We start from the raw sequence: 25,369 nt of genomic DNA, 5'->3' as shown, positions 1-25,369 counted from the left end.
GCTCAGGTTTAATCCCCATCCCCGAACAGGGAGCCAGTTCACATGGCACAGCAGACCTCCCCTGTCTCACCCGCTGCTCCCCTCAGCAGTGTATTTCAGTAGATCTGCCTGTTCTGCTCCCCACTCTGTCTGTGGTGAATCCTCTCACCTACCCCCCTGAACCTGTGGCCTACACTCCAGTTCTTGTATGCTTAAATAACTCTTTTTTTAAAAAAAGACAAAATGAAAAGAATGTTGTCTACAATTTACATTCAACAAGTTCTTTCCCACACTTTTGCAACTTCTTTCAATGTAGGCAAAAAAAGGATTTGGGGTGAAGAAGAGTCTGGGAAGAAACATGGGGGTAAAAAGTGTCCTTTCTTCTCAGCCCAACTGTGACCTAATTCCAAGAAAACAAGCTAGCCTTTAATTATAATCTTTATATAAATACGTCAACTTCCTTCTCCAAATACAAGTTCTTGGGATTTCTGAGGCTAAAGCCAAGTGTTGGCTATTGCTCAGCACTCTCCCTCATCGGGTACCAGTTAGCAACAATTTTCCAGAGGTAACTGTCCAACTCTACCGCATTCCGTTATGCGTGGTGTAATGGAAAGTTAATAGAAAGTGAACATGTTCTTCTTTTTGATCAGTAGTTCAAAGCTCATGAAAGTTAAGCATTTTGCCACAGTTCCCAGGATTTTGCAAAAATTCAGCTGTATTCGTTTGGCAGTATTCTCAAGTCAGTCCAATGCAAAGCTTTTCAACTCCTGCTCTGAATAACCCTCCTTTGAGTAGAGAAACTTCCAGCCCAAGTTTCATCCTATGGACACTGATTACTTTTCTAAAATTTATTACAGTAATTGGAGCCCATTTAGTCTGTGTGCTCAATGGCAGGAACACAGACACAAAGGAATTAGTACCTCAGCAAATTCCTGTGAGTAAAACAGAAAAGTAAAAATGAAAAATTAATTTCAGGACCAAAAGTCGGAGGAAGAGCCCAAAAATGAGATGATGTTTAATGCTGTCTCACAACGGGATCAGCATTCTTTCAACAACAGACATTAATAAATGAGCTTTGGATCCTAAACTCAAAATGTACTTCTATCATGAATTGTTAAACTCAGAATAATACCACAGAAAACAGCAAGGCGCTACTTAGTAGGTGTGAGACAGGAATCTATTTTTTATGGCTGAGGATTAATTTTCTCAGTTGTGATTTCCCCCATGTAAATAGATTTGTACAATTTCTGCCACCTCATCCTGTGTTAAAAAGAAACATTAGTTTCTCTTTAAATAAATTTATTTTATACAGTATTTTAAGTTTCCTCACTGTATTTAAACATTTTTCTTTGCTCCAATTCAAACATGTTAGGGTATCCCTAAGAAAACAATATAATTTGATTAATGCTTTCAGAAATTCAGGGCAACATATTAAAGTACAGAACATTTCTTAAAGCATACAACGTTAATGCTTTTTGAGTTACCTGACCCAGAAAAGCAAACGGGCAGGCTCAAAGAGTCATCAGAGAGGTAGATGGCTAGCTCCCTTATAAACACGTTCCGCCTGGATGCTTGCTGTAGCCACACTGTCTCTTGCCATTGCAAAATCTGCATGTGCCCACTGACCACCCTGACTGCCTGCTCCACAGGGAGCAATTCTTTGCTTTTTTTTACCAAAGGTTTTAGCTGACCATATAAGTTTTCTACCTAAACCCGTAATTTAAAAAGTAAAAAACTTCAACCATGTTTTTTTCAAATTCGAATCACAGCATGCATTGACTACTCAATTCATTCTAATTTAAAATATTTTGAAAAAATATAGATTTATAGGAAATGGCAAAGATAGCACAGAGGTTCCATTTTTGAATCCTAATTCCCCAATGATTACAGCTTAAGTGACTTTTGATAATATCAAAAGGAAACTGACATTAGTATAATATGCCATGTATATTATATTTTCTACTATAGGCATATATTTCTGTGCCTTTATCAAATATGTAGGTTCTTGTAACCAGTAAGATACAAAACTAATCCATTATCACAAAGGTCTCTCTAATGCTATTTCTTCATAGCATTCACCACCTATCTTACCCTGCATCTAAACCCCAAGAAAACAATGCTTGGTTCTCCCTCTCTATAATCTTGTCATCTCAAGATTGTCTAAAAATAAAAAAAAAAAAAACTTTGAGATGTGCTTTTTTTAACTCAGCATGATCTTTGAAATCTATTTAAGTTGTTGCCCATCTCAATCATTTGTTCCTTTTTATTGCCAAGTAATATTTCATAATATGGATTTAGCAGTTTGTTGAAATACCCACTTTTGGTAAAACACTTTAATTGCTGCCAGCTTAGGACTATTAAAACTACAATGTACAATAATGAACATTTTTGTGTGTGGCTATAAGTTTATATTTGTCTGAGTTATCAAATGCCTACGGATGTGATTACAGGGTAATATGGGAAGTGTTTGCTTATTATTTTAAGAAACTGCTATACAACTTTTCAGAACAGCCATGTAGTTCCACAAGATCATATTTCTTAACATTGGTTTCAACATGCTTTATAACAAAAACACACTTCACCCACTATTATTCATTTTAATATATATTATTTATTTCAACTAATATATAGATATAGAGAAATATTCCATTATCCTAATATTGCGTGCTTCTTTCCCTGCCTACTCAAATCATTAAAATGTCCTGTTTGGAATACTGATTCTTTTTGAAGCAGCATTTTCATAGAATATAAATTTTGAAATACGTGTAACCATTTTGCTGATCCAATTTAAAATGACACTGCAGAGTTGAAAAATTGAAACAGGACAATGACCAAAAATGTTTTATGAATTTTTATTTTAGGTGTGCATTATACTTAAGACCATTAATGTCTTTTAAATTTCCCAAACATAATTTGTTACATTTTGAGAATTACTTTTTCTATTTAGTGAGTCAAAATACAAAGTCCAAGCTCCAGGCATATTTTTTTGCTGAGCTAGAGAAAGATGAATTGTTTTTTAAAAAACCTGAATTTCTTTGGAATATAAACAAAGAAATAAATCAATGACCTCCATTATCTAGTGCCTTTATATTCACTTTTACACATTAAAAATGAAAAAACATATTTTCTAATACTCAATTTTTTTTTAAAGATTTATTTATTTATTTATACAAGCACTGGGTACAGTCAGAAGCGCGGGAGGGTGAGAGAATTCACGAGAGCCAGAGCGGAGAGCAGAGCAGGCAGAATGACGAAATACACTGCTGAGGGGAGCAGTGGGCTGGCAGGAGAGGTCTGTGCGCTACGTGGGACCCTCGCCGGCAGCCGGGAATCGAACCAGTGCTGCAGAGGCTGCAGGCAGCTTTGCAGCCCAGCGCTTAACGGCTGCGTCACCGGGGAGGTCCATAATACTCAATTTTTAAATTAGATTACATTTTATTGAATTTCATTGCATTAGATATATCCTTTGAGTTGCATGTGACAAAAGCAAAAAATGCAAAAATTTCCAATATATAAATTTTCTTTGCTATATACATAACATACGAAGGCATTAATGAGATTTTAGACGTGTTAAAAAAGTATTAAAATTATTAAGAAATAGGTCATAATAAACCCATGATCTTTAATTTTTATAAAACATAAAATTTTTACTTTAAAAAGCAAAGTTAAATTTCTATTGAGATACAAAAGGAGTTAGTTATAGCTTATGATATTTTTGTAACATTAAATAGCATTATGGTTAATGGCATGTAATAGGTTTAATAATTTCATGTTTTTCAAATAAACTTTAGAATAAGAATGTGTGCTAAATTGCTTTCTGAAGAAAAACACAAATTAAATAGCAAAATCAATTTTATGAACTAAAGTTCTTAAACATAATATATAACACATCACAATTAACAACTAGATTTTGACCAATACCCTAGACAAGTTTCCCTAGTCTATTTCCATTTGGGAATCTGTAAGAAATACAGACGTCACAGGTTAATAATGTGATTACAGGTAGTTTTAACAGTGTTATCCTGAGTGATACTCTCAGTGATTTTATAGTAAATTGTATTATAAAGGTATAATCAGGCATTTCTGATTCTTTGAGAAGCACAGAAACATTATTATTATTATGACACATTAATAAAGAAAATAAGCAAGTCTAAGGAATTCCAGTTCGTTTTCCAGGCCATCAAAAAAATTACTTTCTTTCCCAACTTCTCTTTCAATTTGTGACATACTTTTAGATGTTAATACATCTTAATCATACTACTTTTGGAAAGTAATAGATCTTTAAGCTTACTCAATTTTCTCATGATAGACACTTTTCTATAGTGAGACTCACCTGGCATTTGCTAAAAATAGTGAATTTCTGATTAACATTCATTTGCTGCAGATGTCACTGTGATGCCTAGACTAGAACATCCACAAAGTATTGATCTTCTCCCCATAGGCTAAAAGTGTGACCATCAGTCCCTTTTCTGCCTGTTATCCTGGTGGAAATATAAAGAACACCTTCATTCATTCTTGGTGTTTGGATAAATTGAGGTCACACTAGCTACTGAGAAGGAAAATTAGGAAAAGGAGACTCCCCAAACAAATGTGTATTGATTCCCAAACACCACTGCAGGGATACACGTGTGCCATAGCAAGCATCAATGGGTCTTTGAAGACTTGAGAATAAGAATATAAAAATTAGGTCTCCCCAGTGGCGCAGCGGTTGAGCACTGGGCTGCGAAGCTGCCCACAGCCTCTGCAGCACCGGTTCGATCCCCAGCTGCCAGGCAAGGGTCCCACATGGCGCAACAGACCTCTCCTGCCATGCCCGCTGCTCCCCTCAGCAGTGTACTTCGTCAGTCTGCCTGTTCTGTTCCCTGCTCTGGCTCTGGTGAATTCTCTCACCCTCCTGCACTTCTGACTGTACCCAGTGCTTGTATAAATAAATAAATCTTAAGAAAAAAAAGAATGTAAAACTTATTACTTAACTGGCTTTTTAAAAAAGTGACATGAAAAAAGAGATGGTGGATAGATAGCAGTTTCATGTTCTGAGAGGCATGTAAGCAACAGGCCAAAATTGTTCAATGTAGTTATCAACCCTGGCGGACTCATGAGGACAACTCTTTCAATTCCAATCTCATTTCTAAATGCAATTTCTCTAAGCTTCAGTTTCCTCATCCATAAAACATAGATAATAATAGTTTCTATAGAACAGGATGATATGATGATTAAACAAGAGCTCACAATTAGAAGTATTTAGCTCAGTGCCTGTCACAAGCTAAGCACTCAACAAACACAAGCTGTCACTATTACTTAAGAATATTACATATTCTCGAAAGAACACAACTGAATATATGGTTACAACTGACCTTCAGGACACAGTAAAATACATTCCTAAATATCACAAGAAAGAAATACTCACAGCTCCAGTTTTCTTTTAATCTGTAACTCACAGGATAAATTTTCAGTTCAGTGATCAAAATCAAAGTAGACATTACATAATATGTATAATTTAAGATTCCAAAACAACTGAGTTCTTCATCTAGTTTTCATTCATTCAGTAACAATTCATTCAAAGCTTGCCACAAGTAGGTTAATATACCTTTAATTAATACTGGAATGCATACTTGAATTCATTCCCACCATAACATGAATAATGCTAATGGGGAGTAAGTTCGTAATTTATTGCCTAACCTTGTTCCATTACAGTAGATTTTTTTTCTGGAAGGTAGTGGACATTCAGTAAATAATTTTGCCTCAAAATGAAGACCCAGAGAATAAGCAAAAAAAAACAAAAATTGGCATTTTTTTCTTTTGACGAAGTTAACTAATGGTAAGCTTTCAGTGATCAAAAATAAACAATGAAAATTTTTTCAGAATTTATTTTTTTCTTGTAAGTTAAATTTTGGAAATGCATCCTAGGGTTCCAGGAGGTATTATAAGGTCTTGGCAGAAAGGAGAAAAGAGAAATCAGTGGAAAAGATACAAATACCAATACTTGGTACAGTACTGGACAAAGGACTACAACTGCCAAAATTCTTTATATTTAAAGTCAACATATCATATTACCAAAGTAAGAATATAAATTAGGTTACAGTTTGTATTGTCTATGAAAAATAGAGGACAAAAGAATTTAAGTAAGTTGAAAGTGAGATACCCTGTAGCATAGTTTTGGAATGAGAACGCCCTTTGCTCATAGATAGTAATACATGAATACTTTGATAAGAATTTTTATTCTATTACTATATGTTTTTCAAAGTAATAGAAAGAAACATTGAAGTTATAAAACTTCTCTTTAAAATATTTTGTGCCGATTCTGATGCCGCAATTTAAACTGTCCTTCTAAAAATAAGTAGCAATTTATGAATTTTACTTATATAATTTGTTCATTCAACACACATTTCATAACATCTCTAACAGCCCTTCTCCAGGGTAGGTATAGGGCACAGAAATAAAAGGCAGAAGCCACAGAGGAGACAGATGTGTAATTTCTAATACAGGGCAATAAGCAAAGAGAAATGTTGAGTTATTTGAGCACATTAAGATGGTGCAAACCCCACAGGGTATGAGAGATCTCAGTAAGAGGAATAACATCAGATGAAAGTCTTAAAAGCTAAGCTTGATTTAGTCTGTGTGCAAGAGCACAGGGAAGTGCATTTCTGCACTGAATCTCTTCTCTGTCAACACTAAGTCAAGGCATCGGAGAGAAATTTGCAATTTGGAAAACTAGAATATTAAGAAAAAGCAAAGATGAGTCTGCAGAGGTTTGGCCTGGAACCTAAATCAAGTTGAATAGTGAGATTTGTGTTTTAGAAACATGATTCAGGTGATAATGCAAAAATGGGAATAACAGAAGGTGAGAGACTGAGGTAGGAAAATCAAGAGTTTAGCTGTGGTAGCTGACAAAGGTGGAGTGGGGAAGACAATGGGGTAGATTAATGAGCCATTAGGAAGAGCTTCATGACTACTAAAAGCATTAGTTAATAAAGGAGAAGAAAATAGTACAATGAGTTCTAGAATTTGGCTTGAATAATGAGACGCTGAGGAAAAAGAAGATTACAAAGGGAGATTTATATGAGAGTATAAACTTAATAGGAAAGTATCTGGAAATTTTAAGACATCATTAAATCGACTTATGCTGCAAAACTCTGTTAGCTGGAAAGATTAATAGAATTTCCCCAGGGGTCTAAAATATAAATATGGAGTAGTTTTCATGTTTCAGCTTTTCTGCTTGCTTAGTATTTTTAGTCAATTTACAATTGGTCGTTATTAGTTCATCTATTTATCATCTCTATGAGGTTAGTTAATGGTAGCATTCCATTTTTAATCTAACTGTGATAAAGTAATTTCCAGAAGTCCTCCAGAGAGACTATGAGAAGCCAAAATTCAACTTTAATTTTCTGGTCCTTTTTCTGCTTAAAATAGTTACTCAAATAAATTGCCTTTGATAGGAAAAATAGCAAGAATTGCCACTTAAGAATTCAATTTACTATATAAATATTTCAGATTATTTTACCTTGGGGCAGCAATTTTTCTTGCTTGAAAAGGATTTAGTCTAAATAGTGGTGGCAAAATGGAAAGCTACATACTACAAATTGGTTTTGTAGCCAGTGAGAGACACTAACAAATATACTGATTTGAATTAGACTTAGTCAAAAGCAGGTCTGACTACATTTTCATTGACTTCATTAAGTGAACTGATGGGTTATCTGCCACCTTGCAGATATTATTTAAGACAATTTTATTAAGTTAATAATGAACTGAACCAAAACAAATGCATGGCTTATGGTTCTGAGATCAAGAATAAAATAAAATCTGCCATTACTTAGGGGATATATGCTAGTTCAATAAAACTTGTATGTTTAGTTAACACACTTTATACAAAATACTACAACCAAAAATGAGCAGTTTCCAAGTCACTGCTTTATATGTATGATTCATACAAGTAGTATTTTTAACATTAGTTAAGATTTCATATACACAATAATTTTCTCCACCAGCAAGCATTTTATTTTGTAATTTTCTCAGTCAGTACATCATGAAAAGTTGTTTTATTTAAACCATTGAACTCTTTTCCAAACTTGAGTTTCCTCATCATCAAGAACAGTGGGTTCCTAGCCACCACACCAAGCTCTTCCCTCTTTGCTTCTGTGGCACTGTGAACAATGGGACACTGGACCTAGTAGCACAAGTCCACAAAGCTGGTTTTACAACATTTTCTTCAACCTGCTCTACTATCCTGCAGCATCGGGATAGTATCAGCGCCATTTCAGTATTCCATTCAAAGTCACCAACAACTTTTCATGTTCACTCAGACTTCACCTGATTTCACTACGGCAAGTATTTCAGTTATCTATGCAAGAAAAACTATACTATTTTTGAAGAAAAGTCTAAGGCATTTGTAGCAACATAGAATTACTTTAGTATATCTGGATTTCAGACAAAGCAATCAGTATTATAAATCACTAGTAATGCAGTTTTAAATATCCAGCTTGCCAGATACCAGCAAATCAAGCATCAAATCAAAGATATCAGGAAACCATGGAGGAGAGCACTAGCCTGGAGCAGTGCTACAGTGCTGCATGCTGTATGCATGCTGCATGCTGCAGTACAGACCTGCATGCTGTATCTTAAGAAGTCCAAACCCATGGCTTTTCCAAAACATTCTACACAAAGACCAAGAAGCAATTTAATTTGGTGTGGGAAAGCAATTCGAGTAGAATAAAGACTGGGAAACTAGCTTTTGGGCTATACAGCTTTGGGCAAATGTATGACTATTTCCTTGACTTAAACCAATATTAATAGAGGACAAATTAAGTTTTTCTTATAGAGATTGTAGAGTAACCATCATTAACAAAAGCAGGAAGTATTCATTTCCTAGTGAAGATTCTTGTTTTCAATATGATAGGAGGATAAACTATACACAAAAATCATTACAAATATTTCTATACATAGGATAAGGATGACTGGGAACAAAAATGTTTTAAGACAAATGGTAAAGGCTTTCTCTTTAATAAATTCTTTGGTTATAAACAGGCACTGAGTACCCTTTGGTCTAGTAACTATTAACTGGTTTTGCTGGTGTCCATTCTGTGTGTTCCTTGGGGACCAGGAAGAAATTAGTTATCCTGGGTTATAATTCACTGAGCATATTTAATATATCTACCTTGCTTTAATGTAAAATACTGACTGAAAACATATCTTTAGATCTGCAGTAGCATATATTTAACAAAGCTACTGCTGAGCATGTAGATAAACTTTTCATCCTTGTAAAAATAAAAAAAAAAAATAGCTGTTCTTAATAGGAACTATAAGCAAAACTGAAATACAAACTCTCTGTGTATCTTCCCATAATTCTTGACATGCTGTTTCTCATTCACTGGCTCACAGGTTCCTGCGTTAAATAAAGCATAATGAAACATAATTAGCATGTCCTCACTATTCTGTAATAACTTATTATCACTTTAGCAAAGCAAAAATAAGTGCTGGGAAGGGCAGATCCAAACCACTGTCAACAACAAGGGCTCTTAATGATTTATGAATATTTTTATTCTAAACAGTAAGTTAGTAGAGTCATTCATAGCACCCAATGTATAGGAATAAATAAGAATAAAACAGGGGAATACAGAAAAATTGAGGAAAAAATATGAGAAGTTATAAAAGAAAATAACCTGTGGTGACAAAATCTATAGGCAGTACACTAAATTAATTACTGTTAGCTTGACCACTACATGGTCTATGGTGAGATAGAGTACTATTTTTATTTAACTCTATGTTTGTCCTATAATAATATAAACAAGCATATTCAAGCACATAGCAAATGAAGAGACTATTTATGAGTCTGCTCATGAGAAATAGGGGGGGAAGCAGCTGGATTAATAGTCTATGTATACTGGACTTTATCTTCTATTTGGAATACCATTTAGAAGTAACTTACAGTTTTTCTATGCCTGGTAGCATTATTTTCTACGCCATTGCTGTCATCAGATTTCCTATACAAAAAACAAAAAATGTTAGATACATTGTATAAAATTTAGTCAGTTCACCACCTATACCATAGATATCAGGGCACACAATTCACTCTTCCTAAAAATGTTTTACTCCTGATGTTGACCTTGCTGAGACCACTGCTAGGAGGGAAATTGCTGCCACAGATGACAGTGAGAAAGGCCTGTTGTTTTATGCAGAAGGGGTGGGTTGGCAAGTCTGTGTGGAGTCAGTATCTCAGTGGATTAGCTAAATGAGAGAGCTTCTCATTAAACTATTTGGAGTGACTAGCTTGTTTTGATGCTGTATGTTTAGTACTACTTCTTTACTGTATTAATTTTTACTAAGGTAAAGTTGGTTTACAACACCGATGTAGGGGTCTAGAGTCACACCTCTTCAGATGTAGGTTACCACACCACACCCACCATCAAAGCATTTCGTATTATTTTTAAAGATCATTTCATCAAGAAACTATGAATCACTGGTATTTAAACACACATACATAAATATGATATCAAAATATACTAATAAATAACATTTACCAGAATATACTTTTGGAAGTATTTTTTATCAAGCAAAATTTATCTCCTAATTGAAAATTTCAAGCACATTGATAAAAGATTGTTTTGGGGGCCTCCCCGGGGGCACAGCGGCTGAGGGCTGGGTTGCAAAGCTGCCCGCAGCCTCTGCAGCGCCAGTTTGATCCCCGGCTGCTCCCCGGCCACCTGAGGAGGGTCCCGCATGGCGCGCAGACCTCTCCTGCCGCCCGCTGCTCCCCCCAGCAGTGTACTTCGGTCCTTCCGCCTGCTCTGCTCCCGGCTCTGGCTCTGGTGAATTCTCTCACCCTCCCGTGCTTCTGACTGTACCCAGTGCTTGTATAAATAATAAATAAATAAATCTTAAAAAAAAAGGTTGTTTTGAACGAGCAAAGCCAAAATGCCTTTGATACTTGTATTAACTCCAAAGATATTCTTGAGACAATGTAAAGATCAGAAAACTGAAACTGTCAGTGACCTCTGTACAGGATCGAGCAAAGGATCCATAGTATTCCAATTTTCAAAAAGAATAGTAATTCATTATACTATTAATTGAATCATTCTGACATTTTCCTAAGATAGTCTAGAAAAAACATGTTTTAAATATTTTTAAAATAGTGAAATAAAAGGAAACTAAATTATGAAGAACTGATAGATAGTTCACCCCTCACTGATCGGGCACCAAACATTCAGAGAGTGCCCTAAATAGAATGCTCTGAAACCAAAGAAACCCCCAAAGGTGACCACAGAGGATTGGTCAGAAGAAAGGAAGGCAGAGCTGGGAAGAGAGATAAAGCTGGCTAGGGCTGTAACCGTAACTGAAAGACTAATGTTTCTATATGCCTCTAAGTAAAAAAACAGGGGTGTCAATACATGGGACCCAGAAAGATAACAAGTCCAGATCAATATAAACAAGATGTCCAAAAAGAGGTGCAATTCTCTTTCAACTAGGAGAACCTGTGATTCTAAGACAACACTGCTTTGTTTTTTCCTATCTGGGATTATGAAACTCCTGATATAATTATTCAATGCCTTTAATTTAGAAGCTCTTATTTTGTTAATTTATTAGCCTGCATATGTGAATTATGTAAAAATAACTCTAACATCTAAGTATATCTAATTGGCAACTGTGCATGCTGCTCTGTATCTGTGGTTATGGCACTCACAGCTCAGAACTCCTACTGGCTGAAAAAATGTCAAATGTCTTCTGTGTGTGGGTAACAGTTGCTGAGGTTTCCCATATCCTAGCTTTCTTTCAGCCTCTTTCATCTGATCTCATTTTCCTGGTCCCCAGTGCCGGGCAGTTACTCGGATTTTAATCCCAGCTGTGGGTACCTCCATCACTGGACTCTACATTCAGTTTTCTGGCCTGGAGGGTCTGACAAAACTCAGCTTTACCAAATCTAATTGCATCCCAGTTAATTTATTCTCAACTCAGCTTCCAAGCTCAACTGTAAACAAAGGGAAATAAGAAAACGAGTATCAGAGTTTGTGTTCTCTCCAAAATGATGGTTAATAGGATCCTGTCAGTAATTTTTAATTTGACTAAGAATTAGCATCAGTGAAAGACATTTTAAAGAAATGGAGATGCTCAGGGGCCAATCTCAGAGGATTTAATCCAGGAGATCCAGTAACATCTGAGCAAGTGTAGTTTAAAGGAGCATTCTAAGTAATCAGAAATATAGCCAGGAATGAGAATTCCTTACAATTACTAAATACCATTCTTTGCAACAATGCCTGTGATAAGTGTTTCCAGATTCATACTGTTTAGTCCAACATCACAAACATCCAATATCATAAACCCATTTTATTGAGGATAAAACTAAAGTGGGGGTGAAAATATTAAGTAATGGAGGTGGATTGTATCACAGTCCAGGCAGACAGCATGGACATGTACAAAAAGCTAAAAAAATATACTCTTGTGCTTTCCCCCCTCTTAACTATAAACACTATATTCAATTTCATGTTTATATGTATTTTACCTATATGAAAATTGATCTGTAAAATAGAGTACTTACAGCTGTTCAATTTGTTCAAATTCTTTCCCATCATCTATATAAAAAAAGAAAATAGTTAACTGTTAGGACTGGTTTATAATTCTTATGCAACATGTACGTTCAATTCAACTTTCTCCCTCAGTTAAGAATGCAGTGAGCTTTCATCCCTCTTTGAAATTAATAAGAAATGCGCTACATCAGACAGCGACACCTCCATCCCATCCCCCTATTTTCCTGCTCTACAGACCTGACCTGAGTTTTTGGACTAGAACAGGCTATTTTCTGGGACTTTCAAAAACAGTCATTGATTTGTAAGTATTTAAAAGGTTAAAAATTTAGCATGAATTTAGGAAAGAATAAAGAATGTAAAATAAATTTCCTTAGGGAAATTGGAAGCCATTTGTTTCTCAACCAGCAATCCATCAGGCACAGGCTACAAAAAATGGGAAATCGACCAGACAAACTCCATTTAATGAGAACTCCAGAATGTTTGATAAAATATTTTTTTAAATGACTTATTTAAGTGAAAGAATTAATTCTTTGTCTTTGAGATCTTTTATATTAAACTAAAACAGAATTTTCTAACACTCTAGGGCCAAAACACTTCTCACCTAATTTGTGTGAAGGTATTGATAAGGCCAAAAAAAGGAGGGAGGGGAAATTAAAAAATACTTATAGGTTTTAGATATTGAAACTGGAAGACCATAGATACAAACTCAGTGCTGTCACCATTAATTTTAATGTAAATACCACAGCAAATAAAAAAATTGTTATATTTTTCCCCCCAAAATGTAAAGCTTACAAACATTACCTGAAAAAAGAACTCATACCTGCACGCTTCTTTTTCTTTTGGGTGTATACTTCACAAAGGAGAATAATAGTCACTAAAAGAACCACCTCAGCAACTATGGCAAGAAACGGTTTGAGGGGCACCAAATAGCTCAGCACGACAAGTTCCATCTGTTCTTCACTTTCACCTAATTGGAATATCGCATGGCACCAGTAAGTTCCCTGGTCTTCCTCTGAAAGCTGCATTATCTTGAGTCTCGTTTCATTAGCATTTGTTCCATTGACTACATACTTATCAATCATTTGAACATCAATGGGAACCTAGTATAAAAAGACATTAAAATGGGTGAATTGGGGCCTCCCCTGGTGGCGCAAGCAGTTGAGAGCTGCGCTGTGAAGCTGTCCGCAGGCTCTGCAGTGCTGGTTTGATCCCGGCCGGCCTGCAAGGGTCCCACATGGCGCAGCAGACCTCTCCTGTCGCTTCCGCTGCTCCCCTCAGCAGTGTATTTTGTCAGTTTGCCTGTTCTGTTCCCTGCTCTGTCTCTGGTGAATCCTCTCACCCTCCCAGGAATCTGGCCTGTACCCTGGTTCTTGTATGAATAAATAAATAAATCTTTAAAAAAAATGGGTGAGTTGCTGGTGGGTGCACTATAGTGGTAATATCTGATGGAGTACACCAATATTACCTTAGTTAAAATAAATTATAAAAACTATAAATTGGGAAATAAGAATTTTTTGGATAAAAAAATTTATACCCATTCCTATCAAATTGCATAAACTATCCCCAAAGTTATATACATAGGTATAAGACTAACAAATTAATATAAAAATGCATAAATCGTGTATGAACTAAATTATCGAATTTTGAGCAAAAGCTTTAAGATAGTACCAGGAAAAAATGCATACTAGAAAAAAGGAATGTTTGTGAAGTTATACATAACAGAGCTCAAGCTTTATCAGAGTTTGATCTTTCAGAGGCAGCAAGGACTTCTGCATTAAGATTTTTTGCAAGTTTACTTTGCCTTAAGTACCCAGCACTATGTTTCAAACTACAGCTTGTAGATCATTATGGGCAAATATGATAAAATGATTAAAAATACAGAAAAATTCCAATCATCTGGGTGTCACATTCTAATCCTTGACTTGCTATTCAAAGCATTTGCTCCTTCACAAATGCAGACATTCACTAAATTATTATATTAATAAAACTATTAAATCTGATCACTTCTATAAAGGAAGATCACTGGTCCCTGACATTGGGAGTTCCTCAAATTGAAATTGAAAATGACCTCTTTAGGATCTCCCTAGTGGCCTACAGGTTAATTCTAAGCACTATCACCACTGTGGCCTGAGTTTGATTCCTGGCCAAGATGCTAATGCACATATGGTGCAGCAGATTTCTACCATGTTGCCTGCTGCTCCCCTTAGCAGTATATTTTAGTAAATCCACCTGTTCTACTCCGCACTCTGTCTCTGGTGAATTCCCTCACCTCCCCACACCAGTGGCCAACACCCCAGTTCTTCTACACACACACACACACAAAGTGAACTCTTCGGGTGTTTGAAACTGATGTAAAGGAATGGCAGAATCCCCTGTGATGCTGGCAGATGTGGTGGTCTGCATACCTCCTCTTTTTCCTATCTGAATTTCTCAGGCAAGCTGATGTCTGAGATTCCTCTGGGTTTCTTCCAGTCTCTCAGGATCCATACAAAACCACTGTGGTGCTGATATATTTAACCTATTTTATTTAAAATTCAGGGCCTCCCCTGGCGGCACAGGTGGTTGAGCGCAGCGCTGTGAAGCAATCCGCAAGCCTCTGCAGTGCCAGTTTGATCCCTGCCAGCTGGCAAGGGTTCCACATGGCGCGGCAGACCTCTCCTGTTTCACCTGCTGCTCCCCTCAGCAGTGTATTTCAGTCAGTTTGCCTGTTCTGTTCCCCACTTTGTTTCTGGTGAGTCCTCTCACCCTCCCGCGCATCTGGCCTGTACCCCAGTACTTGTTTAAATAAATAATATTCAAAAAAATTTTAAAAAATCTAAAAAATATATAAAACAAAAAATAAAACTCATTCATAGGTCTTCTGATATCTTCTCTGCTCTATCAATTGCCCTACTCAATAAATGGTAACCTGCACACAAATATTCTAGGAGGTTATTTGATGAAGAACTGTCTGTGAGTTTATTACTTGCCAAAAAAGTGTCAGAACCTGGCTCCATGTCCACAGCATTCTCTGGGATGCTTATTACAAATGTTTGCTCTCTAATCAGAACTGACCTCTCAAGGCATTGCATGTTTAATAGTCACTCCAGGTGATTCTGATGCAAATGGTTGGTCTGCTTTTTGAAAAAAACCCTTGACTTAATGTTTTGACCTGTACTGTCTTCTGTACTTTTATTTTACATACTAATATAACTCATTCTTAGGATCAAATTAAGAAAAATTCAGTATGACAGAGAGAAATGCTAACAAAACATTTAGAATAATTAAATTTAAGAATTTTTGGCTAATATCATTTAAGCATAAATAATTTAGGCTATGTATTTCAAATGTCATAATTGTTATTTGGTTTTACAAATGTATGTGTTTTTGAAAATATGCACATGTATACAACGATCCCCTTGCCTAATCAATACAAAGATAAACTTAAAGTTAAGTATGCAAAGATTACGTCTACTCGTAAGTGATTTTGAAGTTATTTCTTTGAAAAATAAACCAGTGTTACATAGAACCATCACTCACCCTTTTAAATCCTTCCTCTGTCTTCCTTCACTAGTTTAAGGTAGCATCAATTTTATTTATGAAGGAATTGAATATTTCATTATAAGATCTACTCTGGCTCATCCTATTAGTTCTAGAACTCAGCTTGCCTTATAGGACTTTCATTTCAATACATTAGTTGGGACTTTCATTTCATTTCATTAGTTCCAGGGCAATAAAAGGGCATCCCCTAAAGGACAATGTCCTAAATTTTTCTGCTATTAGGGGCTATTTAGAAGGAAGAAAGGGAATTAGAAATGATTTATTGAATTGTTACATTTTTCTTAACATCAGCTCTTTGAATAGCCATTAATTCTTTAAGAGAAATTCAAATGCATTTGGCTTCCCATAGGTCGCTGGAATGCCAAAAGAGGTCAGACACTGGCCAACAGAATACAAGACCTAAGTTTAAGTCATCAAATTTTCATTTTTTTCCAAATTGTGTCATTGTACTATATTCACAAATGTTTCCAGAGACAGAAGCAGGTAAAGAAGACTCCATTTTTTCCTACTTATTTTTATGGAATAAAAGGGGGAATTTTTTTTTGATGGGGTTATTTCTAAATTCATCAACTAAAAACGAATTTTAACTTCATTTCAAATAATTTAAATAAGTTGTTAAATCTAAAAAGACAATCTGATAATGAAACATTGAGTATCTTGTAATGTAATATTTAGAGACATCAATGATAATTCCATTCATCACTGTTCTTAATAGAAATAGGCCTAGAAATTCTATGTCTTGTGTAAACATATTATTGATGAAATGAAAGTTTCTATTTTATTTTCTTCAAATGAATGAAACATGGTCTTACCTGTACACTGTCATTACTACTATACCAGGTCCAGTTTAAAGGAAAACAATTTTGACATTTACATTTCAAGACAGCTGAATCCCCCACATAAGTGATCAATGGTTTATTTTTTCCATTAAGTTCAGGCACTAAGAAAAATATTAGAAAAACATGTTACTGAAAGTGTCTGAATAGGGGGGAATGTATTCACATTGAAGACAATTTCTCCTTTCTTATTATTATGATTTTCTTTAAGCAGTTTTAGTTCTATATAAAATGAAACTAATTTACAGTAGACAGGATATATAACAGTAATGGGAAGAGCAGTAGAGCGACAGTTCAATATTATTGCCTGAAATAGGTCTTGTCTTCTACTCCTGAGCCTGCGATAAGTGTTGTAATAAACTGCTACATGTTTTGGATCATTTGGATCAGAAAGAAACTTTGTGTTTTCTTGGGTTAAGATTACATAGTAGGGAGAACCTAAATTCACCTCCTACCATAGACACAACAAATCTACAATTACTATAATTTACTGAAAAGGAAATCTGAAAACTGATCAAGTAAAGATCCTACAAGGGATAAGAGAGCAGAACAATGAAGAATTGGAAAGAGAAATAAGCTCACACTGAGGAAGACAGCCCACTGGGTCTGGAAATGCATTGCCAAAGGAACACTGAGTGCACAGAACTTTGGCCTGAGAGCAAGAGAGGGTTTGTCCTGCATTAAACAGCCCAACTTTTCCATTCTACATAGCAGAGATGAGTCCCTAGGTTACTGGCATTGAGAGCTGGTGGGGAAAATACCCAGGAGAATCTAAGAATCAGAGGAACCAGAGAATTCATCCTTAAGAGGTCCAAGCACAACTCACTTGCCCAGAGACACAGTATAGTGACACATGGCTAAAAAGTATCTGAACCATAAGGAATCCATTGGCTACTGTTACAGTATCTGCCAAAGAGGTAAGAAATTTGAGAATGATCCTCAAAATTGGCAGCAGTCATCTTGGCAACTTCATGCAATCCTAGTAATTATACACCCGTGGGTGCCATATTGGCTCCCTCTTGCCTCCCTCACTCCCCATACCAGAGACTGGGAGGCCTTGTAGGCACTCTATCCACCCATGTCACATAACCACATGGTCCTGCCTGGTACCTTGATGGCAATCATCCAAGGAGGAAAAAAAACTGGTGAGCAAATTTTGCCACAAAGTATTTTGAGCCCTCCTTTTGAGAGGCTACTAGTGTTCCACATTTCCTATTGACCACCAATAGCTAAGTGACATTAAGAGACATGTAGTTAACACATGTCCATTTCAAATGTCAACCATGAGTTTTTGAAGGAGCCAAAACAATGTGACAAAGAAAAGATTTGGATCCAAGAAATATCTAAATTAGAATTACAGCTTCAATGCTACTGAATTTAAATTGGGCTGCCCATGCTCCTTGCCATAACAAGAAATGAAACTGGTTAAATAGTTAAAAATAAAATCTTGTTTCCAGACCTATATAGTAAATGGAACTTTACAAGTTATTATAAAACCTAAGAATAGAAAGGAAATGGGACATTTACTACATGCTGGTTTTAACAAGAATAAAACAAGTAATACTTTGACAGGACAATGAGCTAAATTTTTAAATGAAGAGTATAATCTAAGTGACTTCCAAAAAATAAAAGAGGATGTTCCTCATGTAAATGTTCTGCACTATTACATCAAACTACTTTTATTAGAGTTTGGTTCAATTTCTTCGATCTTTGGATACTCCTTCAAGGCTCATTTGTAGACCCTGACATAACTCTAATGGAGGAAAATAACCAATATGTGAAAAACTGGAAGCAAATGTAAGATCCAAGAGAATAGATGAACCATCTGTCTTGATATTAACATAACTATATTTTAAGTTCCTGAGAAACAAGACAGTAATTTTAAATGTTAAAATGGTAAAGGCCTAAATTAGGCTGAATCATAGAACATTTTATTCCATATTATCATCTTATGGTGCAGCTAGTTTTCTCACTACACACTGGAAGCAGTGGCAATGGAAGACTGGGCAGTGGTCTGTGGAGTCCCCATGGACCTCAATATAAATTTCCTGCTTTCATGCAACCCTTTTCATTCAGCCTCAGAGAGAATCATCCTAGATTGGTCATGTTCTGGGACATTGCTGGACTCTGTTTTGAGAATTTGGGGGTGTCAATAACTCAGCCCAAGTTCAGCTTGTTTTTTTCTGGGTATACTCAACCTACAGTAAGTACCAAATTGGGCTTGGACTATGAAAAAACAGACAACTGTTTTTAAATTTTGTAAGAACTTGTTGAAGACAGAGAAGCTGTTCATGTGGTCGAATCTCCCAGGGATATCAGCAGGGCTGGCCAAAAATCAAGTGTTATACTTTGTTTTGGTTTCCTCTTTTGTGTATATTTTCACAGACAAGATTTTGCTGTGAGAAGGAAAGACTGGATCCAGTGAGAATGAAGTTATTCTTGGATCTCCTGACCAAACACTATTGATGTATCAGTTCAATATCACTCTCTAATCATACTTCATTTCCATATATTCAATCCCTGGTGTGGTTTCATTATTAAGCGAAATATGAAAACACAGAACCACCTGGGTGAAAGCCTCCCTTGGAAAGATCAACCCTACTTTGGGAGAGGCCTCAACTAAAGACCTGCAGATTAAGAAGGGATTTGAGTTTGGCTAAGAGTGAGATTCTTTTCTGAAGTCACATGGTTTCTTCCAAGCCTCAGATGGAGCAGAACTACACTTCTTGAGTTCCACACTGAGAGGTTTAACACATGTATTTTCAGCACTGTTTTTTTCCCATCCGACTATTTAATTGGTATGAGTTTTATCTCTGAACAAAAAGAGAAGCACAACTCTCAAAGATCACAACAGTTCTCATATGAATCATTTTACGACTCATGTATTTCCACTTCCACTCATAAATGCCCCTTCATTACAATCTTTTATTTCCATTTTTCATGTCTTGGCAGAAAATGTTTGACATATGACTAAGGATAAACAGTCCTTGATTAAGGATAAACATGATCAACTACATAATCAAGGATTAACAAATAAAAACTAGTTTACATTAAATGCTTTTTCTTAAAGTTGAAGGCTTACATGATGGTTTGATTTACATATGTTGTGAAATAGTGAAGCTTGGATGCAGTTATTTCTAGAGCTAGGGTCACCTTAAAACAAACACTGCTTTGAAGGCAGACTTTGAAACTGGCTGTGCTGGACACTAATTATGGGCACTTTTTCTGCTTTCCCAGCCTGTTGATCTCTCAGGTATCCTATTTCCCAAGAGCAGCATGCTTCTTTCTGGAAATTAGGTCATGCTTTAACAGAAAATATTGCTGAAATATGATCAAAATACAGATATTTACCTATAGGCTAAGAATCAAAAGTAGAAAACAGACAACATTTTTGGGGAAAACATGGCAGAAAATACATTCTTTTTCGATAAGACTCAAGAAACAGACTTGGGAAGCACAACTGATAACTAAAAGGGGTTTTCTGAGAAAATCTTGGGTATTATATGAAGTTTGGGTGGGGAGCACGTGGCTAATAAACTATCCCAATTAAATGTTAAGGTCAGGGTGAACAGCAGATAACTGACAGTAACTGAGGGATGTCACAGAGAAACAAAACCAAAATTCTGTTTTTCTTTTCATCTCTTCTGTTTTCTTGACCATGCCCTACATAATGACCAAGACAATATTAACTACTGTTTTGCTATGCTATACACACAGCCAATAACAGCAGTGTGGATGTAAACTGCAAAAGGCTCAGAGAACTTTGTTTAAACTGTGCCACGCCAGAGGTCACAGTTGGTTCTGGGTCACTGCTGATTCTGGAAATACTTATGAATTTAAGGACAGTGATACAGTATTATAAGATGCCCTCATGACTTTGTGGAACTTTGGGTAAAACAGTCTACAAAGAAAGTCTTGGGGTTGGAAGAATCCAGGTATGAAGATAGACAAATTACTGATTCAAGCTAGTATACGCATAGGTGGGTTTAAAATCTAAGCATTTTAAAATGCAGGACTATGTGAAAAGTGAAAGCTGATGCAGTAGCAAGGTTGGAGATTTATATTGACATATTTGTGGATTACAAAAACTCACCTAAGTGTCATTTTAATTCAAGATATTTAGGTATTATCAAATCAGGGAAAGGTTTTTGTGTATGGTTAAAGATCCCTCAACAGACAATGAGGCTTGAAACTGAGGTTTCAAATGATTCTATTTTTTTAATTATAATTTTGGGGTTATAGTTTTACTCCTCCATATTTTCACATGTTCCACTCACTGATTCTATTATGCTGTCCCTCCATACTTTGAATCCTAGGCCAAGATGGATTGTAATAGCACTCAATATCATCAAAATTTGACCATGACTCATAAAAACTTCCCTGTCCTATTACTTGTCCTTTATCAACTAAATTTCTGTGCCTTTCTTCTAAGATATTTTAACACTGATGAGTAATGTAAATTTTCCACAACTACCTCAGAATATCTGGCTCACTTCTGAGAAATAGTATTGACCATCACTCATCTTTTTGGGGGGCAACAGTAATCACCAGCACAGTAGTAGTTGTGAACTTGCAGTGTGCTTTTTTGCTATCTTCTTTGCACTGGCATCAAAAGCCAAACACACATAGTCAGCATGTATTTTTGCATTGTTCTCATAAGTGCTGCTGAAGTCCTTTTGCAACCTTGTAGTAATAAATCAAACAGCTCCCATAAAAGCAGAAGCAAGAACTTTGCTGATGAACTACTCTGTGGAGTCAGGCTCATACACCACAGTTGACTCATGTATTCAATAGCAAAAAAAGAAAATTCTGGCCTAATTTAAAATGCAGGACAAAATATGCTTTTCATCCACACTTAACTGTAGTGCTGCCAAGGAAAAAATACACTCCTTCTTAGGAAAAGCCACAAGCAACCCATTGGAGAAAAAATAATAGAATACTTACAATAATATATACAATTTTATAAGCCTTACAAATCTAATTAAATAACTATAATCTGAATTTTCTGTAGATGCTTCTAAACTGTGCTCAAATGAAATGATTAACCAAGCAATAGTCAATTTAGATGAATTACAGAGAATTATTATTGTAACAAAGAGGAGCTGGAAGAGCACAACTCATTAACTGTATAAATATCTCTAAGATACAGTACATACTCAACAGTTGCATTAATGTTAACTGGGAATTAAAAACTAATAAACTGAACTAACCTGCTTCAAGAAAACTATAAAAAGAGAAAAAATAAATACCCCCTGGCCCTGTGCACTCCTTCATACCTGAACTTGTGTTGGCACTTCTGATACCAGCCTGCATCAGCCTCGTTATTTCAAAATAGATAAGGAACCGAGAAGCCTTCTCTAACACTACATGGCATTAAATTTATTGGCATAATGAAAGGTAACATTTTTTATTGGTTATATGATAGGTAAGAATGATCATTTCTAAATAATAATTTACATATATCATTAAAATGGAGTAAGAAAAAATGTAGCATATTCAACACTTAAACTTTGACCAGGCATAACTGCAGCTATTTAAAAATAAATAAATAAATAAATACACCAGTACTATTTAGAAAGGAATCATTTTTAAAGTTGAATTTTTTGGAAGCACTTTTGAGTCTCAATATTTAATGAATATTTCCTCAAAAACTAAAGGCCATATTTATATATGTATGGGAAACTCAGTAAATATTGAGTGGGGTGGGAGGTGTGGGGTGTGTGTATGGGGGGGGGTGTATGTTCAAGATACTTTTAGTTAGCTCATTAGAAGGAAGGAAAGAAAAGAGAGAAGAAAGAAGGTGCTAGGGGCAAGTCTGTGAGTGCAGAGAGAATTTGGTACATAGAAGCAACCATGGTGATGCTAAAACAGGCCATTCTGCACCTCCCCGGTGGCGCAGCGGTTGAGCGCTGAGTTGCGAAGCTGCCCGCAGCCTCTGCAGCGCCGGTTCGATCCCCGACCATGCGGCGAGAGTCCCACATGGCGTGCAGACCTCTTCTGCCACCCACTGCTCCCCTCAGCAGTGTATTTTGTCAGTCTGCCTGTTCTGCTCTCCACTCTGGCTCTGGTGAATTCTCTCACCCTCCCGCACTTCTGACTGTATCCAGTGCTTGTGTAAATAAATAAATAAATCTTTAAAAAATAAAATAAAACGGGCCATTCTGTATTGGTGGGGACTTGTGGAAGGTGTCCATATTTTGTCAGACCAGTTTTCCATACATTACAAGTTTTAGGAAAATTAGAGAAAAATGACCATGTACCCTAGGAAATGAATTTGACGCTAAGCCCAAAATACTTAAAAAGCAACAGACTGAATTTCCCAAATCCCAGCACAGACACTGTGGTTCACTGAACCACCACACAAGATTGGCTTTCCATGACGGTAAGGATTCAGCTCAACCTACCAGTCTTTATTATGAGATTGAGACCTTTAAAGTTTTGGTTTAATGATGGTAAGAATAAAACAGTTTGTCTAAGCGGAAACATTGAAATATTATCCTGGGGTTATAAGAGATTAGAAGCAGGCAAACTTTTTGTGCATCTCTGTATTATTTTTAAGTTTTATGGCTCCCCCAAATCCCAAATCCTGGAGAGATTGACACAAAACATGAAACTATATTCTCCCTGTCTAGGTATGGAATAACTTGACACTTAGAGGGCTACTAGAAGTGCTCTGAATTGAGCAGACCTAAATAAATAAATTCCAGAGACACTATGATTTAAAATAATCTGGAAGCCTGATCTTTTGAACAAAAACCTGTGCTTTAAACTAGGGGAGGGCAATGGAAGTGGGGGAGCTGAAATCTTGCTAGCAAGGCTGGTGACCACCAAAGACATAGAGACAAATGCTAGCTTGTAGTCACTTCATACAGCCACATCCGGTGGCAAAGGAGAAAAGTCACAGGGCATCAGAAAAGCACCACAAAAGCAGAAAGTTCCTAAGACTTCCTATAAAAAGGAAGCCTAACCTTATTAGTAAGAGGTCTTCCCTAGGACCCCTTGAACAAAAACCTGTGCTTTAAACAGGGGGAGGGCAATAGAAGTGGGAGTGGATTAGTGAGGGAGCTGAAATCTTGCTAGCAAGGCTGGTGACCACCAAAGACATAGAGACAAATGCTAGTTGTGGTCACTTCATACAGCTCAATCCGGTGGCAAAGGAAAAAATCACAGGGAGTCAGAAAAGCACCAGAAAAGCAGAAAGTTCCCAAGACTTCCTATAAAAAGGAAGCCCAATCTTATCAGTAAGAGGTCCTCCCTAGGACCCCCTCCTGCTGTCAGGAGTCTTTTCTTGCAATCAACCTGAGCTGGCTAAACTTTAGCCCAGTGTGTACCAGTGATTATTCAATCTCTGGGACACACATGAACCCTATCACACGCAACATTGGGAAGTGCAAAGCCTCCCGCAGGGAAGCAGCACTGGAAGGTTCCACTTTCAAGGTCACCACTTACGATTCAATGGACAGCACATGACCTTCTTCCAGCTGCATTATGTTTAGTATTGCAATAATTTTAAAAATCAGGGGATTTAGAACTCTAAGAACATAAGTCTAAAGTTATTACTCTATAAATTATTAGTACTGACCTTTGAAATGAAAGGTGCCCCTTTGTTCCTTTTCTTCTCCAAAGAAACAGGAATAACTTCCCATTTGTTCACTACTAATGATGGTGAACCTAAGGATAATTTAAGTTATTAAGATGGTCTTAGTGCTCAAAAAACTTAATGAAAATGAAAAATCATAGCTATTAATCACACTTTTAAAATAGAAACAATTCTGTAAATATGCAAATTAGTGTATGAGCTTAACATTCAGTTGACAGCAAAGGAAAGAATGCTCAGCAAAAATATTCATATTTTAGCTAATTTCATCTAGCCGTGCAAGTTAAAATTTTATATACTCACATGTATTGTGTATACAGGATGTTTCCTGATACATTGACTTGATAATTATTCTCCAGTGGTTTGTCACCTTTTTTCCAAGTCACATTTACTGACTTCAAATCCCCAGATGCTTTAAATTGGCATGTGAGTTCTACATTAGTAGGTCTTTCTAAAGTGATATTTTTTTCTACTGGCACATTGGACTGTTCTATAAAAAAGGAAAGAAACAACAATAACAAAAAAAGATGTGAAAGTTACATTTAGGGACAGCCAATATATAAGACAGTTTAAATCATTGATGATAATATCCTACCAACAGTTTCTTAATGTGAAATTCTTTTGAGGAATTATTCTTCCATCAACATAGATTTGGTTCCTTTTATTATTCTTTCATAGGTACAGTTGAAGAAAAATTTTGCTAACATTAACAGGACAGCAAAAGCCTAAGGCCAAGATCTAAACCTCCTGAAAATGTCTAGCTAACAAGAGTATAAGGGAGAGAACTCTGTAAGTGCCATATGCTTTGGCAGTGTACAGACAGCACAACTGTACAACAAAACTAGTGGGGAGAGACTTGAGTGATAGTTTTCTCCTTTCAGTAATCATGTTGTTTGGAATTA

The 25,369-nt window shown here is 36.1% G+C and overlaps 1 protein-coding gene across 1 annotated transcript in view; it reads right to left on the bottom strand.

Moving 5' to 3' along the window:
* Window positions 1-3,674: 3,674 nt before the first annotated feature.
* Window positions 3,675-25,369, bottom strand: part of EMB (embigin) — a 40,427-nt gene continuing 18,732 nt past the window's right edge. Inside the window, exons 3-9 of the mRNA XM_037530731.2 lie at window positions 24,771-24,957; window positions 24,453-24,541; window positions 16,847-16,974; window positions 13,315-13,594; window positions 12,506-12,539; window positions 9,902-9,956; window positions 3,675-9,358 (exon numbers count right to left, since the gene is read on the bottom strand). Coding sequence (XP_037386628.1) covers window positions 9,341-9,358; window positions 9,902-9,956; window positions 12,506-12,539; window positions 13,315-13,594; window positions 16,847-16,974; window positions 24,453-24,541; window positions 24,771-24,957 — 791 coding nt within the window. The 3' untranslated portion in view covers window positions 3,675-9,340. The remainder of the gene's footprint in view (window positions 9,359-9,901; window positions 9,957-12,505; window positions 12,540-13,314; window positions 13,595-16,846; window positions 16,975-24,452; window positions 24,542-24,770; window positions 24,958-25,369) is intronic.

Source organism: Talpa occidentalis, unplaced genomic scaffold (assembly GCF_014898055.3).
Source record: "Talpa occidentalis isolate TD23 unplaced genomic scaffold, MPIMG_talOcc4v2.1 talOcc4.6, whole genome shotgun sequence".
In the NCBI taxonomy this organism is placed as follows: Eukaryota; Metazoa; Chordata; class Mammalia; order Eulipotyphla; family Talpidae; genus Talpa; species Talpa occidentalis.
Note: the sequence above shows the minus strand (reverse complement) of the source record. Positions and strands in the feature narration are given on the sequence as shown.